The sequence below is a fragment of the Perna viridis genome, chromosome 8 (assembly GCF_037379345.1).
Source record: "Perna viridis isolate PV_CMFRI_1.1 ecotype Kerala chromosome 8, ASM3737934v1, whole genome shotgun sequence".
Classification (NCBI taxonomy): domain Eukaryota; kingdom Metazoa; phylum Mollusca; class Bivalvia; order Mytilida; family Mytilidae; genus Perna; species Perna viridis.
Window position 1 is genome coordinate 26,724,275 of NC_142452.1, and position 20,522 is coordinate 26,744,796.

At 33.1% G+C, this 20,522-nt stretch overlaps 1 protein-coding gene across 5 annotated transcripts in view; it reads left to right on the top strand.

Annotated features, from left to right (window-relative positions):
* LOC148610031 (uncharacterized) overlaps window positions 1-20,522 on the top strand; it is a 75,601-nt gene that overhangs the window by 22,977 nt on the left and 32,102 nt on the right. For 4 of the 5 annotated variants that reach the window (XM_088541926.1, XM_088541928.1, XM_088541930.1 and 1 more), the window contains exons 5-22: window positions 1,238-1,405; window positions 2,172-2,318; window positions 3,353-3,466; window positions 4,286-4,549; window positions 5,513-5,654; window positions 6,888-7,107; window positions 7,799-7,954; window positions 8,706-9,054; window positions 11,098-11,398; window positions 12,414-12,537; window positions 13,344-13,568; window positions 14,581-14,793; window positions 15,213-15,490; window positions 16,068-16,218; window positions 16,993-17,211; window positions 17,854-18,007; window positions 18,790-19,046; window positions 19,408-19,434. In XM_088541926.1, the coding sequence (XP_088398052.1) occupies window positions 1,238-1,405; window positions 2,172-2,318; window positions 3,353-3,466; window positions 4,286-4,549; window positions 5,513-5,654; window positions 6,888-7,107; window positions 7,799-7,954; window positions 8,706-9,054; window positions 11,098-11,398; window positions 12,414-12,537; window positions 13,344-13,568; window positions 14,581-14,793; window positions 15,213-15,490; window positions 16,068-16,218; window positions 16,993-17,211; window positions 17,854-18,007; window positions 18,790-19,046; window positions 19,408-19,434 (3,509 nt within the window). The remainder of the gene's footprint in view (window positions 1-1,237; window positions 1,406-2,171; window positions 2,319-3,352; window positions 3,467-4,285; window positions 4,550-5,512; window positions 5,655-6,887; window positions 7,108-7,798; window positions 7,955-8,705; window positions 9,055-11,097; window positions 11,399-12,413; window positions 12,538-13,343; window positions 13,569-14,580; window positions 14,794-15,212; window positions 15,491-16,067; window positions 16,219-16,992; window positions 17,212-17,853; window positions 18,008-18,789; window positions 19,047-19,407; window positions 19,435-20,522) is intronic. The other variant, XM_088541931.1, reaches the window with a different exon arrangement.

Sequence of the window (20,522 nt, forward strand, 5' to 3'; positions counted from 1 at the left end):
AAGTTCTCATCTTATCTGTAAGGAAAAACATTTGTGTACATTTTATAGGTGCATTTTGCTTCTTGTGATGTGAAGCCTAATCTCCATAATGATTTTTAAATACACCCCTATCTTGTGAAAACACTGGGATTTCCCATGCTATTTATAGACCCTTCACTTCCGGTGACCAGTACTGCACTGCAAGTCTGCTAACCCCACATGCCATTCTGAGGATTGTGAGCTGACATATGTAGAATCATGCTGATATATAGTCCTCTGCAGGTTAAAGTTAAGGTAAAGTCCAGAGAAGCCATTGAATATTGTGAAATTAGCATAGAAGCCCATGGGAAGTGGAATTAGTGGTTTTTAGCCTTATGCATTTTTAGTGTTTGTGTTTAAACCAGATCATTTACCTTATAAACCTATATCGCACCATAGACTCGTAATCAATTTACAGGTCTCTAATTGCACCTTTTCACAGACCATATTTGAAATATAGTTAAAATATGTGATATTATGCACATGACATGTCAAAATCTGTCGGATCAGGGACTTTTGGGCCTACATTCCCTGCTCGGATGAATTATTTTTTAATCTATATATTACGACGTTACGGTCCCCAGTTTAAATACTCTCCGATCGATGGAACCATTCTGTTGCAGAACAAAATACCAGTAAATAAACATTTCATCATATATATAGAAGGGTCTGAAAATTCCCAACGATGTTAGAACTGTCAAATTTGCGAAGCAAATATTTGGTCGTTCCGTCCGTATGTTGTAGGAGTATCCTCAGAGGCGGATTCAGGATTTTTCTTTGAAATAGAAGCAGGGATGGGAAATACTCTGTGGCGTACATTAATAGCATTAAATGTCGAACCTAAGCAATATTTCTTTAGAGGGGATGAAGTTGAAAAAAAAAAAAATAAAGATTTCATGCAGAAAAAAAATTCTATAGTTCTATAACATGTATGTATAATGCACAGTTTTTATGTTAATCCCTTTTGGGATTCACAATCAGTGCCCAGGCGTTTTTGTTATTTGACCATCAATTGCAATGGGTGGCAAAATCAGAACTGAATCCCAAAAGGGAAAAAAGTTTTCTGAAAAAGCTGAAAAGAACCCTTCTTACACCCCATGATAGCCTCTCTCATATTGCGGTTAAAAATATCGTCTAAGTCAAAGTAAATTTCGTGTTTATGATAATTTTTCTTTCTTTTTTAAATTTCAACATGCCTTAATTTCTTTTCTCTTTTTAGCTAGTTGTGATAGTAAAGGAAACCCTGAAGCTTGTGATATCCATTATTCTGATGATGTGCAGATTACAAGGAAAGGGAACTTCAGAGATGGCATTGGTTACTGTGGACAAACAGATGTTTGTTCTCAATGTAATGATGGTTTCTACGGTGGAGATAAATACTGCTACAGTAGGTCACAACTTTATACTAGTCAAAAATAAACATAATACAAGTACAAAGTCAGAGATTAACCTACGTGTAACAGTATAGTCTCTAGTCCCAGATTATTCTAACAAATTCCAAAGCTCAGGATTAATGAAATAGAAGTCCAAAGTCCCAGATTAGCCTAAAAGAAGAAAAAAAAACAAATTAATGTAATAGAAGTATTAAGTTCCAGATAAACTTAATAGTAGTCCAAAGGCACAAAAAATCTAAAACAATGTAAAAGTCCAAAATAAACCTAAGGCTTAAGAAAAAAATATCTTGTTTTCACTAACCTTTCTGATTCAAATTTTTTTGCATACCCTCAAATTTTGGCCATTTTTGAACAGCACTTTTAAGATTTTTCCAACATTTGTACCTGCCAGTTATATTTGTTTTTGTGTTTTTACTTGCCTAATAGAAGTTCAAAGTCCCAGAAAAATCTATAAGAAATCAATAGTCCCAGTTAAATCCCTTTTGGGATTCAGTGTCCAGAGCTATTTTCTGATTTGGCCGTGCAGTGGGATTAATCCCAGTATACCTTTTCAAGTCACAGATATACCTAAAAGAAGTCCAAATCCTAAATTAACCAAACAGAAGCACAAGGTCCAAGAAAAATCTAATAGAAGTCTTAAATCCCAGAGAAATCTATAAGAAGACCCAATAGTAAAGTATACATATTCTCAATTCTTTGTAATCACGGTAGTATGCTAATATGTGTTCAATGAAAAAGAATAAAATTATTTAATTTCAGTTTGTGGGAAAATTGATAATTGCCTTCACAGAAAATGCTCAGATAATAACCAGAATCTGATTTGTGGGTGGTGTGATGGGGAGATAGCAGCTAGACAATATTGGAAGGCTTATACTGGGGATGTTGATGGCAGAAAGTCTTGTCAGCGTAAGTTCTATGGGAGGTAACTCTGTTTTCATCACAAGTGTTGATGTCAGAAAGTCTTGTCTTTGTAAGTACTATTGGAGGTAACTCTGTTTTCATCAAAAGCATTGATGTCAGAAAGTCTTGTCATTGTAAGTACTATGGGAGGTACATGTAACTGTTTTCATCACAGGTGTTGATGTCAGAAAGTCTTGTCATTGTAAGTACTATGGGAGGTACATGTAACTGTTTTCATCACAGGTGTTGATGTCAGAAAGTCTTGTCATTGTAAGTACTATGGGAGGTACATGTAACTATTTTCATCACAGGTGTTGATGTCAGAAAGTCATGTCATTGTAAGTACTATGGGAGGTAACTCTGTTTTCATCACAGGTGTTGATGTCAGAAAGTCTTGTCAGCATAAGAACTTCAGAGGTAGTAATCTTTAGAATTTTATCCTCTTATTTCAAATTCCTCTACATATTTATTAACTTATGATAATTTAAAAGCTAGAGGAATGTGGTTTCAATCATGGAACATGATATATTGACATATCAGTAACTCTGATCAAGGAAATGTAGACAAAGGTAGATAACTCAAACTTATTCAGATGTAGCCTACCTTCTCTTTGTAGAATTTACAAGGCTATTCATACCCTCGAACTTTAATATTTAAGTATTGTTCTGTCCAAAAATCTAACAGAGAGTGATTGGTCACATTTTTATATGACCACAAAGATTTTTTCACTGAGTTTTTTATTGATATTTAATCTTAAGTAGCTTTGATGTGTTTAATAGATCCTTCAAATTTGCTTCTAGTACCAATTCTATAATTTACTCACTGCTTATGAAGTGTTAACTGATGTACAATTTTTTAATCTAAAGAAATCTTAAGTTTTCCACTTGCTGAAGGGAAAGTGGAATATAATGTAGACAAATTTCCAACACCAGAGTAACACTTGCTTTTGGTAAGTGGAATCCTAGAACACTACCACTCATATTTAACTCCTCTATAAAATATGGGCAGCCATGAATTATTTTTTAAATTAATTTTTACAGAGGCATGTAGTTGGAGAGCTGATAGTACTAGATGTTACCCAGGAACCTGTGCAGATGAATTATCTGCTAACTGTCAATGTGCTGCTAATTTCGAGGGAACTCATTGTGAAAAAAGTAGGTTACTCATTTTAATACAACATTAAACAATAAAATTCATAGTCATAATTTTTAATTCCGGATGGAGCTTCAGTATCATGGTTGTTCCATGGTTTGTGACTTAAGGAGGTAGACCTAAGGTGAGGAAAATAACTCTAAAAAATCTTTGGAATGTTTGTATTCAGCATTTTACATCAATTTCATGTAAGCATCAAAGTAACATGGATTGATTTCATTCTGTTTGAAATGAAAGCTTGATAAGCTTTGGTGAAATTGAATATGATACAAACATATCACTGATTTCAAGAGTTGTTTCCCTTACCCTAGGTCTGCCTCCTTAAGTCTCCGAGTCATATATTGACTTCCTGTTTAGTTGACAGTTTTGTTTGAAATTAACACATGTTTTGAGAGGGCATTAATGTTTTGTAAACACATTTCTTTTAGTTTTAAATAAATGCTAATATAATGTAAACGGGTCAAATGCATAGTCTTATTAAATTGATAAAATAGCATCTGTTCCTTTAATGACCAAATTCAAAAGCCTGAAACTACATACTACTACTAAATTATCTTAGTCTTGGAAAGTGAAAATTCATTTTAAAATATTAATTTTTTGTACTGAAAAAAATATTAGAATTGGATTTTGACAAGATGATATAGAAGTGTTTGCATAGATTGATCATTTATATATACTTGGAAGTCCCTTCACTGAATGTATAGAAACATTATGCAAAAAAGGATAGAATTACAAATAAAACAGTTTTTTTAAGGACATAATAATTTCAGTGTTTTTATTGTATATTCTTTTTTTATAATCCATCTAAACTCATTATACAGTTGCTGAATCCCCACCTATTCTGGAGAACCATGGAATTTTTTATGATGATTTACAGCGTAAAATAAGAAAAATAGAAAATGACCCAAATCATGTGACTGATGGTCATCCAATCGTATGGAGCAACTTTGTTTTCTTTGGTGTTGCACAGACCAAAATGTCTGCCAAATATTTACAACCAAATGTTGGGCTGGATGCTGACCATTATGTAAGGAATTTTAAAGTTGGATTGATAGAGATGAAAACAACCATCTCTCTGTACAGAGGTATGGCTTGATTGTTAATTACTGTTATTTCAGATATCATTGCATGAATTATGATGATTTTGTCAATTAAATTGAAAATATAATTTTTTTTCTGTGCTTTTGAGTAAAATGCATATTGCGATTTTAAGTTAGTCAAATTTTTCACTTTGATTAAAACATTGCAATAATTTCTGAATTTTTTCATATAGTTGCTGTGAAGTCATGGACTACATCTGAATTGCATGATATAGTTCATTTAGTTGGACTGTATAGGGATTTTTGAGTTTTAACGGTGTAATTGAAATTTAAAGAAGTATAGTTATTGAGTGGTAACATATTTTTAATTAAACCATATACATTTCTCAACTTACCATAAATCAATCCCATTGCATATCTTATTATGCTACTAAAATTTTATTTTAAATTCTTCGATACTTAAACAATGCTATTTTTTAAATATATTTTTGAAAAATAAGATGCTGTTAAATATTGTCTCCCCCTTAATATCCCCATCCTGTATGAAATATATGAATATTCCTGTGAAATACCATATAATGGACACTTTAATCCATTAAAGAACAGTTTTTATTACATTTAAAAGAGGAAATGTTTGTTTTTATTATGTGACTGCAAAGTCACACAGTTAAATTTAATTCTATTGTTTTTTTTTAAATGTTTTTATACAAACATGACTTTGTAAGTGAGTGAAGATTATGAAGATGAACAAATCATTATGAATTTGAACAACAATCATTTCACATGTACAGAGACAAATTATGAATTCAGAAATTATTACCAGTGTTTCCTATGTAATCAAACTTTTAAAGCATAGAAGCTGATGGGAGGGGTGTTGCAATGAAATTATTGCATTCAAAACAGGGGACAAATGAAATTTTTTAAAATCGTGAAAATTGATACACTTGAACAAGAACATAACCTTCTCAGTGTATGCTTAATATCCACTGAATGCTGATTTCATTTCAGGAGGTTCCTTAAAGAGTACTAAAGTACAAACGTGTGGTACCATGAACAAATATGAACCTATTGACCATTTGACTTGTACCCAGGAGTTTTATCTGAGTACCTTCACTGGTCCAAACTGGCTTCCTCTGCAACACGATGATAAGTATGCATCATATATTGTATAAGTTATATTAAATCTTAAAATTTGCATTTGTATCAGAATCACATCATCACAGTTCCTTAACTGTTCTATGTATAAGACCCCATAGTCAGGGTTTATTGACTTTTAACATTTCTGTTTTTAACTTTAGTGTTAAGTTTTCTGATCGGATTTATTTAAAAATCAGCACGGCTGAGATTAGTTTAAGACTAGCTTAACTCATGGTAAGTCAATATCATTTAGTGCTACATTAGCATCACAACATTACACATCAATATCTGTGTCATGCATGTGCCCAATCACTATCAAATATTGAGTAACAACAACCATATGCAACATGTGAGACATATCTTTGTTATTTTAAACCGTGAAACAGTTTATATAACCAACACATATATCTGTTCAATCATCAACCATCAAACCAATCTGTTCAATCTTCACTCATCACCTATCAAACCTATTTGTTCAGTCATCACTCATCAGTCATTAAACATATCTCAGTTAACATGAAAATCTGTTCAAAACATCATTCACCAATCATCAAGCCAATCTGTTCCATCATCGGTCATCATTCATCAAGCCAATCTGTTCCATCGTCAGTCATCATTCATCAAACCAATCTGTTCAATCATCGGTCATCATTCATCAAACCAATCTGTTCGGTCATCACTTATCAGTTATCAAACCATTTGATCAATCATCACTCATCAGTTATCAAACCATTTGATCAATCATCACTCGTCAGTTATCAAACCAATTTGATCAATCATCACTCATCAACTAACAAAACAATTTCTTCAATCATTGCACATCATTCTTTAACATATCTGTTCCGTCATCAGCCACAAACCACGTCTGTTCAATTATCACTCATCACCTATCCAACCAATTTGTTTGGTCATCATGAAAATCTGTTCAAAACATCATTCATCAATCATCAGATCTGTTCAGTCATCACTCATCATTCATCAAACCAATTTGTTCAATCATTACTCATCAGTCATCATACCAATCTGTTCAGTCATCACTCATCACCTATCAAACCAATCTGTTCGGTCATCGGTCATCAAACCAGTTTGTTCAGTCATCATTTATCAAACCAATCCGTTCAGTCATCACTCGTCAGTCATCAAACCAATCCGTTCAGTCATCACTCATCACTCATCAATCCAATCTGTTCAGTCATCAGTCATATATTGATCTATAACTCATTAGACAATAAACTTTTCTTTACAGAATCATATATAAAGTCTCAGCAACAAATGGAGGATTTGTAACAATACAGAACAGAGATGAGTTTCCAAGGGAAGTGTATAAAACCTTTTTCTATGAAGGTCAGGAAACAACCAGAGAATTTGAGTATCACTGGGATTTAGTTACCCCATACCATTGTTCTAAAACCCAGGGAGCTTCATGTACTCCGTTTATCTTTATACAACAAGATGTAACTGATAATGTAAGTACATGTACAAATATACATACAATAAATATATAAATATATTCCTTCAAACATGTTATGGCTAGTATATTTTTGGGCTGTCAGTCTGTCACACTTCAGGATAAGGTTTCAATTGAATTTGTGTGGCTTACTGCCAGTAGGCATCAATGGGACCAATATTTTTACCAAACTAAACCCTTGTCTATAGTATAGTAACCGGTATTGTTACCAAAATAAACATTTGCCAGAAAAAAAACTCTGCTGTGCAGTATTTTAAGTATGTATAACGAGAATAGGTATGGTGTATATGTCAAAGAGACAACCCCATTGGAATGAAAATGTCGGCCCAAGGCCACCCACTGGTCTTCGATGAAAGACAAGGAAATCATCATATAAGTATGTGCATGTATTATGATGCAATCGATGCAATGAAAATTGTTCCAACAACTTAATCATGTTTTCAGCAATATTTCATTTTGACCATTAATAGTCGTTATTCATATATACAGAATGCAGGACAATTTTACAAGTTTTTCGAAGGGATATTACCCATACACAAAAAAAAAAAAAAAAAAAAAAAAAAACGAAGTCAATATTGGGAAAAAGAAATAGGTCTATTTAAAATGGCCCATCTTTCTGTATAAGAGCTATCATTCCTAAGACAGTTTATATGGAGAATGATAAGTCAGCTGTTTATTCTTTATTTCAGCCAACTATAACATTTACATGGGGAGGATGGTCAGACGATTTGTCAGGAATGTCTCACTTTAAGTACGAAGTGTTTGATTTAGTTGCCACTGCTGATGGATTAAAGGATGGATTTGATATTAAGGAAACTAACACACTACCTAATGGCAGTTCTTCAGTAAGGATTTACTTCCTGTAGTTGTATGCTCTTGAAGGTTGCTTATTATAAATGGTAGAAATGCATACCTGTCAACCTTTCCTCATCAAGGGGTACACTCCTACAAAATCAGTGAAAAATTAAGAATCTCCCACATAAAAGTTAGATGATTTTGGTTAAATTACTATATTTTTACAATAATGCTAAATAATTTAATTTTTACATAAAAAAAATGCTTTAATGTAATAAATTTCATTGAGACAGTGCTTATGGGAGAGAATCTCCCACATACATGAATTGTTTTATATGTAAGGGTATAAGAAATGTCATAATGACCACTGATAAAAACACCAACAACCAGTATATTCCACATTGTATCATGAGAGCAAATCAACTCACAAAATTATACCTTCACTATCATCCTATTCATCAAAATGGAGAGTATCACCCATACATGCATGCTGTGTAACAAGTGTTTGTAAATGTATCTTCATACAGATTCCATTAACTTTGGTTTATTGAATGAGATTTTAAAATCCTACAAAATGCAAAAATGTTTACAAGATTGGTTTCTTTAATTTCAAGCTTAAGTTAATCCCTCAAAGTGAAGTTTATCAATAAGTGTCTGATAAATTAGTTTATACAAAATAACCTATGTTGTCAAAAGAGACCCACCAATCAAATGGCTTATTACAGATCCAATTAAATTGTCTTAATCTATGTAGAATTATTGTTCACATTAATATTACTTATGATTTTTTGTTTGTTATAGTTCTCTATAACTGTAACCCAGCCTTCAATGTACTCCATCCACATCTCAGCATTTGATGTGGCTGGTAATCACAAAACAGGACGAGGAATTTTCTTTTTTGATGACCAATCACAAGTAACGATACATGGTGATCCTGTGAAGTGTACTACAGCTTCAAAAGATACTGACTATGTATGGGTAATTGAAGATGTTTCAACAGTAGAAATGATTTGGCCAGATAGGTTTCAGAATACACGGCACAAGAGTAATCGATGGTTAAACCCAGTTTTAAACTTAGCAGCAGGGACAGATCCTATTTATGAAGATTTGTATGGTAACAGAACAAATGAAAAGGTGCCACATATTCATGGTGAGTTAAAATTTATTATTAACCAACTTACTACAATATGTATAGAAATGGCCATCCTTTATGACAGAAAATTTCGACAACTGGTCATTACGAACTGGAAATTCCTACAGCCGGTCATTACCAAATCACAGTCATGCATTATGAATTTCAAAACAGGACATCAATACAGCGCCATTATGAACTAAATCAGAATGGCGTACGTTTCTTAAAATAAGTGACAATTTCAATTAAGAGTGACCTAATAATTCAATTAATTAGATAAGGATATTTAAAGTTGCTGAAAGATGGTACTGGGCCTAAGTATATTGAATTATTAGGTATGTTTAATCTTGAGCTTTAAATTTACAATTTTGTGGGGGGGGGGTTTATTGGAAAAGGCAACAAAAATGAAATCTCAAAGCGGGAGCACATACTTTTCTATACAGAAATGCTAAATAAAAAATGTGACTTTCATCTTGTAGTGATTTTCAAGGATGAAATGTGCAGTCAAATCTCATTGTTTTGCATGAATCCAGGTGTTGAAATTAATCTTCAAATGTAAAGTCACATACTAGGACAGTATCAATAAGCCTAAGAACAATGACGGAAACAACCCAAATATTCCGTAAATTATGGATATCTGAAAAGTCATGGTTTTTGACAGGTATCGGGCGACTGGTCACGTGACTGATTAGCTCATGAATATTCATTTTTGGTGATCGCAATTCTCCATGTAAATTATTAGGTATGTTTAATCTTGTACTTGTCTATAAATTTACGATTTTTTGGGGGATTATTGTAAAAGACAAAAAACCTTCATGATTTATTTTCATAAATATTTGATTCATGGAGATATGAACTTATTTTTAATTAATGTGAAATTGTATGCATTGATAATTGATTCTGACTGTGTCCTGTAATAAAGTTGGTTAATAAAAGTATCAATGCATGGCCTTTTCCATATTGGCCCTGTAACATGCCCTTGGTATTAATAATGGCCTTGGATGACTGTAATGGCCATTATTAATACCTTGGGCATGTTACAGGGCCAATATGAAAAAGGTCATACATTAATACTATATTATTATATAGATAGCAGTGTTTTACCGAATGTTCCCAGTGTACTAAATTTTGATAATTCACACTGTTAAATAAATTCAGTAATTTCACTCTCAGACTTTCACCTGCTAAAACGTCACAACATTGATATCAATTCACAATCACAGAATTTAAAATTCATGCTAAAAATATCTATAAATTATGAAGAAAATCTATATGTTAAATAGGATAGTCAATTGGTTATCGTGAATAACCAAAATATGATCACTCGTGTCAAGAATGCTTGAAGATTTAACTCATGTTAAATCTAGGCGTTGTTCGGCACTCGTGACAATATTTTGGTTATTCACTCTTTCCAATTAATTATCCTATTAGTAATGTTTTTCACTATCCCGCCTGAATCAATCTTTAAGGTGGTGTATGAGAATTACCTTAGCCTGTCTTTTTGTTTTGCCAGTTATATTTGATCAACATTTCTTGATAAAACACTTCTAAAAAATACTCAATGGATTTAGATGAAATTGTAAATTAAGGTTGGACATCATACATGGAAGTGCAAGAGGAAAGGTAAATACTGTGGGATGAACTCAAATAAATATAATTCCAAATAAGGGTTTTACATGTTAAAATTGTAAGTGGAATCCCTTCTTTACAATGTGCGATCTTTAGATTTTTATGAAGTTTTATATGAAGGTAGGACATGGTACATGTATGAATGAAGATAATGTTGGTCATGATTGCAAGGGAAGATTATTCAACTAAAGGGTTCAACATATCAGATGTAAAGTCAAAATAAAACTAATTGAGTATTATTTTTGAAAGCTTGCTTGCAACTATTATTTATTGTTTTTAATTTTTGTTTGTTTTTTTTTATTATATGTAAGCCATTTTAACTTTTTTTGACTGGTTGGAGATGCATTTTCCTAATATTTCTGATGTATGTAAATAATAAACATTGACATTTAATAAGTTAATATTATGACATTGCCTTGTCCACTGTTTCAGGAATTGTTGAATTCAAAACTGCCTTTGATGTGATGGACCCCAATCCAAAGGATTCTCAGTCCTTTACAGCCCTTCCCAGTGAAAAACTTACTGATCAATCAACATCATTGACTCTCAACTGGGCTGATGGTGATCGATTGAACTTCACTATTCAGGCTTATGATATTCTTGGAGTGTACGCTGAGGAGACTTTAAACATATATCGTGATGCTTCTCCAGCTATAATTGAGGATCTATGGTTGACAAGAGGGGATAGGTTAAATGTCAGTGTCCACAGATTAGAAGACTTCAACAAAATGACGTAAGTTACACATGAAAAGTTGTTGTTATTTGAGTTAGATTTTGTTGATCTAGATATTTATTAGAAGATTGGATGGAGCTTTGTTTATCAACAACTGCATATTCACATCCATCATCTCCCGGTGCAATTACATGTTTAACAGAGGACGAACTGTCATCCCTGTCCTCATATGGTTTTTCGCCCTCATTATCATAGGATTCTTTTTCATCTTTGATTTTGTCATTGTTACGAGTCGCATTTGACTTAATTTGATAATTCGGTAGTTCATTCAAGTCTATTTCGCTGCTAAAATCTTGCACAAAATTTGCAAAATTTTCCAAAGTAATTAAGGGGTTCTGATCTTTTGGTATCCTTACTTTCACTTTACAGAATATAATGTGTTATCAGAATTAAGGCTTTGGCCATGTCAGTAGTCTAGACAGTGTACAGAAAGCTCTTAAATTAATTATGGTTCTATTTGCCTTTTCAATATTGAATGGACAGCCTATGATTACCACAGTGGTCTAGAGACAGTATACTGGTAGCTTTATGATTAATTATGGTTCTATTTGTCTTTTCAGCATTGAATGGGTGGCCTATGATTACCACAGTGGTCTAGAGACACTATACTGGAAGCTCTATGATTAATTATGGTTCTATTTGTCTTTTCAGCATTGAATGGACGGCCTATGATTACCACAGTGGTCTAGAGACAGTATACTGGAAGCTCTATGATTAATTATGGTTCTGTTTGTCTTTTCAGCATTGAATGGGTGGCCTATGATTACCACAGTGGTCTAGAGACAGTATACTGGAAGCTCTATGATTAATTATGGTTCTATTTGCCTTTTCAGCATTGAATGGGTGGCCTATGATTACCACAGTGGTCTAGAGACACTATACTGGAAGCTCTATGATTAATTATTGTTCTATTTGCCTTTTCAGCATTGAATGGGTGGCCTATGATTACCACAGTGGTCTAGAGACACTATACTGGAAGCTCTATGATTAATTATGGTTCTATTTGCCTTTTCAGCATTGAATGGGTGGCCTATGATTACCACAGTGGTCTAGAGACAGTGTACTGGAAGCTCTATGATAACTATCAGACATATGTACAACATGGGTATGAAGATATTGTTGCTCAAGGAAATGCTGCTGTAAGTCTACTGTATTTATCATGTTTATCAGAGCTCAATAAAACAGGCAGAGTTTGTTTTGTTAAATCTGCACTTGTGTCCTCCTGATACATACAGTATTTCTACTTTGGATGGTAAAATTGAAATTTTCTATATGCAAGCTTTGGCAAATATGATAAAACCTTAATTTTATCATAGAGAGTGGAGAGATGATTTAAATAAAGAATAGGCTTAAGGAACATTGCTTTCCACAATGAAATCTGTAGAAAACTTTGAAATGTAAAATGGGGGAAAATTTTGATCACCGTCTGTTAGTTAAATTTTGCATGCATTTATAATTACCAGCTTAGAATGGGAGAAAATTTTTATTCCCCTTTTCAATGGAAAGGAGGATAATTTCACAAAAGCTTTTATGATATACATGTATCATATCCTTAGATTTAGTTTCAGATCTTGACAAACATTAACTTCCTGTAACTTCGTTTATTTTATAACGTTTGGTTTCAAATTAAAATCAAATCACACATTTTTCACAAATAACAAAACTGGAACTCTGTAGTTCCATTAATTAATACAAAAATATAGAGGCATTATAAATGCAACCTTAAAATGCTTATTTTAACATATTTATATGATAGATGTCATTTGGCCAGGCAATAATACGTACATACATTAAAAGGTATACAAAATGCATAAGTGTTCAAGTTCTGCAAAGTGCAAAAAAAAAGTGAAGAAAAATTTCTTTATGTTTTCTTCCTTTTCAGGACATACACACTATAGTTGTAATCACATCATCTGTAATGTTAACATGAGTTGTGGCTTTGTAGGACCTGCCTGAGTGTAACATGAAGTATGGATCAAGTCCTAGGGGAGCTAACTGTTACTGTACCCCATTTATGGGCTGTTTCCATCAACACTTTCAAGTCAAACCTGAGATCAAAGCTCATGGAGGTCTGGTCCTGGGGAAAGACAGAGGTGTGCATGATTCTGACTATTACATTGAAGTAGCTGTGAAAAACAAGGCTCTGGTACAAACTGTCCTGACCAAAAAGGTTTGTGTAGCTTGGAAAAAATTGGATTCTTAGAATGTATGGTAAAAACAGTCTCAATTGAACTCTGAATAATAAAAAAAACCTGTCTAAACCAGACACATATTAAGTCCCTTTATCTCAGTGTTAATTTATTTTGAACTGTGGTAAACTATACACCTGTCTAAACCAAGCACCTGTCTAAACCAAACACCTGGGTACACCAAACACCTGGGTACACCAAACACATGTCTAATCCAAACACCGGGGTAAATTAAACACCTGTCTAAATCAAACACCTGGGTAAACCAAACACCTGGGTAAACTGAACAAGTTCTGAAGAGGTTCAGTCTGAACAGGTTTAACCGTACAAGCACAATTGTTGCAATACTTAAAACATACACCTGTTGGTCTAATTTTCACTATTTTTTGTGATTGAATACTTTGAAAGTACTATTGTTCGTTGGGATCCAATTTTCATGGTTTGGATGGGTAGGCCAATCCATGAACTTTGGTTCCCAACAAAAAGGAGAATCCCATTGATGTGTATACTGAAAACCTCAAAACCACGAATTCAAAAATCCACAAACTTGTGCTTCCTTCCAAAACCATGAAAATTTGTATCCACGAATTAAAGTACTCTCTTAGTAATAGGCATTAAAAATATTACCTTTGAAATGGATTTTGTATACAAAATTTCAGTATTTCAAATTCACTCTAAAAAGTTATATCCAGAAATATGCTCATTTGACAAAATCCATAAACAAAAACTTTGTTTATAGTTCAGCATTTCTATTCTTGAAGATGATTACAATGTACCAACTTGACATTGATGCTGGTCTTCTCTTGAAAATTAGAAAGTATCAGTGAAATTTAATGACATTCAGGGGTGGACCCAACAACTTTGAAAAGAAGTTTGCCATTAATTATCAATTTTACACATGAAAATAACAAATTTTCCAATAAAAAGAAGGTGTGCCAACCCCTGCACTTCCCCCTGGATCGGCCAGTGACATTGATGTTTCTACTTTGACAGATAACAGTAGATATTAGCCCTCCACATGCTGGTGTGGTTCATGATGGACTACCTGGTAACCCTGAAGTAGACTACCAGCAAGGACTAGACCTTAAAGCATATTGGGACCAGTTTTTTGATAGGGAAAGTGGTGTGTTTTTCTACCAGTATTATGTAAATACAAGCTGTGCTGATAAGTCTGTGTTTGGTTTGGACCTGGCAAATGACACTAAAGTAAGTTTAAAAATGATATATAAATTAGTTAAGGTCATTGAAATCAGAAATGTTGTGTCCAAAGGTGCTTAAAACAATTATTGTTGAGCAAAGGAAGACACCAAATTTTTGCTGGTGTAATGGAAAGAAATAAAGATTTTGTTTTTTTTATATCTCAAAAAGCCCCTTGATTTTTTGTCTGTCTTGATCAGTATCTGGAAGTTATATTTTTTAATTCATCACAATTACTGGAAAAGCGAAAGTGTCTCCCCAGCATGTATGCTTACTCTTTCCATAGTGTGAAACTTCATTTTTGTCTTATCAATGTCATTGCTTTTTACCAAATTATATCTTTTCGTAATAACAGCTATTTTGTTGTAAAATCTGGATATTTTCAACCTAAACACAAATCATTGAGTAATGATCAATGTTTTTTTCAGGTAGTGGAAACTTACAATACATTTGGCACAGAAACAGCACCTGGTGATGGTACTTATTATTTTACTGTGGTAGCATACAATCGTGCACTGGATCCCTCAGAACCAGTCTGCTCTGATGGGGTTACAATTGATAGCACTGTTCCCGGAGTGAAGGAAGTTGTAATTTCTGATGCCATCATCACTGGTGGTCTTGTGACTGATGTTAACCAATCAGATTTCTATATTCTTGATTCAGATCGTTATAGAAGAACTATTAAAGATTCTACTCCTGATTGTTTGTACGTATAAAAACTCTAGTTTTCATGACATTTGCTAATTTTTCTGGGATTTACTTTATCATATATTAGTCTGCCTGATGTTAATATATCTCAATTGTTATTTAAACCTGTGACATTAAGGGGCCACACCATAAAGTCAACTGATAAAAAAACCTAAGTAGCTCAATTAAAAATATGAATTAGGACTGATTTTATGGAATGTAAGATCACATGCTTTATTTATTTTATGCTGCTAAGAATACACAATTATCCAAAGGTTTCTAATTTTCTTTCTAGCTGTGGGAAATTATCAGTGAAATGGATTGAAATATCCTATTGAAGGGAGCTAACTCTGTTTTTTCTTCAACATTTCACCTCAAATATCTTTTACTAGAAAGTTTCATTTGGAAACCCAATGACTTTCCAATGAGAAAATACTTAATGCTAATTTTAAACATCAATAATTTAAATATTTGATGTTTTTTGTAGGCATCCAGACAGCTGCTTGATTCATTTGTTCCCTAACACTAATTTAGAACTATTTTCTGCTTGCTATTGGTACATTCCAGAATTTATCAACATCATTTTCTTTTAATAGGACAAAAGCAACAGTATTGGACAACCTTGACTTATTTCCAATAAAGAGATTTGAGAACGGAACATCAATAACAGTTGATGGAGCTGATTTTTGTACCAATTCTACTGGTTCCCGTTCTAGCATTGGACTAGTACTGTCAAAATCATCTTTGGTAAGTTGAGGATAATTTTGTTTTAATATATCTGTGTTTAAGAATGCTGAATACTATCCCAGTCACTGTAAAATGTGGAATTTTGAAGTACTGATCTTTTCAAATCAGGCATCATTGACATTTGAAGCTTTCATGTATAAATATTTATTGAATGGTTCGTTTTTTTTACACTTCATTGGTCTATGATATTTTGGGTTTCTATCAAGCTGCAACATTTGGGCATTTTTGGTCGAATTTCACATGTAAAAATTGGGTGATAGTTTAGTGAATGGTGGTGGGCAGGCAGGTGGTGGGTGGGTGGGCAGGGAAATTATTTTCATAACACTTTTCTCGCAACTACTAATCACATCATCTTGATATTTGTTATCCAGCATCAGGTACGGTCCCATATCGTGGGATCTGATTTCAGGCCTGTCGGACATCTACTTCCTTTTAACAAAATTGTACCATTTCTGTCTTTGATCCTTTTTTCTATAGGATGAACAGTAAAAAACAAACCATTTAAAGAGTTATCTGCCCTTGAAAAGTTAATTTTTGAGTATACATGTAGCAAAGATATTATTTAATGAGAACATGACATTTAGATATTATAATTTTGACATGTTTTTCATGGTTCTGATTTTTTTATTTTTAAGGCTTATTATATTATGGCATGACTTTGCCTACATGATAATACCTGGTCTGAAATTACAGATACAGAGTCACAAGAAGTCTGAATTCTAATAAAAAAAACTGATTAACCAATCTTGAGTTATGCAGCTGTGTATTTTGTAGATGGAGATATCATGGATGCCAATAGACATCCCAGGCAAGGTGTTTGACTATGAAGTAGGTCTCTCGTCCACAACTGGCAGTTCTGCTCCTGACCTGATGGCATTTGAATCATCAAAACAACATGCCCACCATCGCATCATGCATACTAACATACCTGATGCTACGGAGTTCTATATCATCATCAAATCTATCAGTAAATCTAACGTAGAAGGAATTACTGTAAGTTTACTTTATATCTGTGTACAAATATTTAATGAAAGGATAATCTTCATTGGTTAACTTTTGGTCACATGGTTCTATGATATTGGGTACAACTATAGACCAATCTATTTTTGTGGATATTGGCAGAATTTTTACATAGTAAAAATCAGGTTATAGTATGTGAATGTTGGTTGGGTGGGTGGGAAAATTATTTTCATAACACTTTTCTCAGCAACTACTAATTGCAGCCTCTTGATATTTGACATTCAGCATCAGATATGGGTCCCATATTGTGGATTCTGATTTTAGGCCAGTCAGACATCTACTTCCTGTTAAAAAAAATTCTATCATTTCTGTTTTTGACCCATTTTATGTTTTAGGATATTGATTTAATTTCCTTGTTATTTTATTTTATGGCTAATACTTTCACAAGCATGTTTTCCATTATATACTGGTATATTAATGAACTTATTATCTATGATTTCACATTTCTTTATTCCTTCTGAAATTAACACTCACAAAAAATAATGCAAATTTCAACCTTGACCTATTTACTCAATTTTACATGTCAAATTTCTATACATTTAAGTCTGATTGATTTATGGAAAAGTCTTATTTTGTTTGCATCATGAAATAATGTCAATAGTAATTTTTTTACAGTCTATTGGCCCATGTTTTATGGACACCACACCACCAGATTTTACTGGTACCATTTCTGTTTCCCTGGAGAGTGGATTCTTGGTAGCATCTTGGTCAGCCAACTCTTTTGTAGATACTGAAGAACTTTTTGATATGAACTATGAATTTGCTGTTGGTAAGGAAACATTTATTTAAACTCTTTAAAAAAATTTCCTTGCACCAAAGAAAAAAGTAGCATGTGTTAATATCATAAAATCATTTTAAGGTTAAGTTTGCCTTTTTTTCACCCCACCCACTTAGTGATGAGGTTATTAGGTGATATGCTCCAAAAAAGTGCTTATCTATCTGTCTGTCTGTCTGTCCCTCAAGTTTCCAGATGTTAACTTGAGAAAGGATCATTGATTCTTTATAAGCTTTGGACAGTTGTATAGTAGCATAAAATACTTTATATGTTAAATTTGTGGTTTTCAAGTTAGGCCATTTTTTAACATTTGCCATACCTCTTTTTTCACCACTACATAGCAGGGTATAACTTAATGTTCCATTAATGCCCTATTTCTACGGATGGTTTTGAATTTTAGCAAGGTGAAGTAGTGGATACACTTAAGTGTTGTGAACCATTAAGATTGATTACCTAAAACTAGTGATCTAGGTTAAGGGCATAACTCGTACAAATCGTTGATAGGTTTGTGTAAACCATTTGGCATAAATCTTGATCATGTGAGCATCAAAGTAGCTTGGATTGATTTCATTCTGTTTCAAATGATTGTTTGATAGGCTTTAGTAAATTTGAATATGATACAAACATATCACTGATTTTCAAGGGACAGGTCCCTTACCCCAGGGTTACCTCTTTAAAATGTACTTAAATATGCCAATCATTTATATCAAGAAAATTATTTCCTGGAAATCAAAGTACATGATCTTCATTTAGTTTTAAATTACTAATACTTATAGGTCACTCAGAGTATACTACAGACGTACAGACCTTTAAACCAGTTCAGTCTGGGGCATCCTGCACCATTGCCACGCCACCCCTTTGTACAGCAGTCAATATAACAGAGTTGGATTGGTTTTTACATGGACATCACACTTACTATATGACTGTTAAAGTGAGGAATACTGCTGGACTGGTCAAGATACAGACGTCAGACCCTTACATCCATGATGTCCAGAAACCAGCAGAAGGGATTGTTCTGGATATTGACACACAGGTATGAGCTAGACTCCAAAAACTGGAAAACATGACTCTAAAACTAATATCTATTAATTGTGAAAAAAAACTACACTAGTTTCAAAATAAGTTTTACCTATTTCATAAGAATTGTCATATTTTTATTTCCAAATGTATGAGCTACACTAGATAATAATTCAACAAAGTAAAATCACAAATCATGAATTGAATGCAAAAAGTCAATTTTTCTTTTACTAATTGCAATTTCAGCTGGTCAGAAATTGTGGACAACTTGGAATAATTTAGTAAAGAGTTTCTCTAGGTATAATTGATGCACAAGTTTTTTATAATTTGATGTTATATTGGTTTGTTTTGTAATAATGTAAGTTTTTCTGCTGCAGTCCAATCCATCAGATGTCCCAATTATGGTATGAAATCACAGCCAATCAATTTGGTTTGATGTATTTTATTTATTGTAGTAAAGGCTGTTCTAATTAAACTTCTTACATATTCTTAGGTGCCTCCAATGCAATGTCAGTGGCATTTTTTCTATTTTAGGAATGCTTTTAATTTTTTAACAGGTTATATGAAACTACTTATTTTGCAGCAGATTACACTGATAAACTGCTTGACTGTTATTTTATGTAACCTATGAAAAATTAGAATCATTTCTCATCATTTTTAAAATTCATAATGGATTCAATTCCAATTGTTATGAAAACATTTTTTTTTTGGGGGGTGGGAGGTGGGGGGGATTATTTGATTCAAGTTGTGCAGGACGATCAGTGTTAACAATTCCAGTTCCAAAGCAAGTTATACAAAATAACTTGGTTTACTCCAAGAGAACTGACCAGTCAGAAAGCTTGTTACAATTCAAATTAAGTTTTAACTAATACATTAGACATGATGGTTTTCAAATTTATTTAATAGCATGGTCTGTAGGATCAGTCAGAATTTTAATTGGAATAGCAAATAGCTCTTAGTAGCAAACTTATCAAATAGATAGTAGTTAACTTAAGAAGGGTCTAAGGGGCCTCAGGACCTGATGTGTGACCTCTGGACAATGTAGACAAGGTAAATTAAGATTGATGCCATTTAGTTTAGTTAATGCATGAGGTAATGATAGGTCTATATAGGTCTATGGATCAGGTAGGTACCCAGTAATGCTTAATTGCATTCAACACAGATAGGAAGCAGTCTTATTACTAAGGCCAAAACAAATAATATGTCTGTTTCCTGCTACCCTGCCCACCCTAGGTTTTTTTTGTGCCTACCCTAAACATTTTATTGCCATTTTGGCGCAAGGACTGTAAGCTTAGATTGTTTTCTCATTAATTCAACATAAAATATTTTTGAAAAATAAAATAGTTTCCCAACCTACCTACCATATTTGTTTATTGCTGGTAGCAGGAAACAAAACTATTACTTTTTTTGGCTTAATACTGAGGGTACTATGATCGTGTGATAAAGAGAGGAAGTGGGAATTTTGAGTAATTTCTAACAAATTTTAAATAAT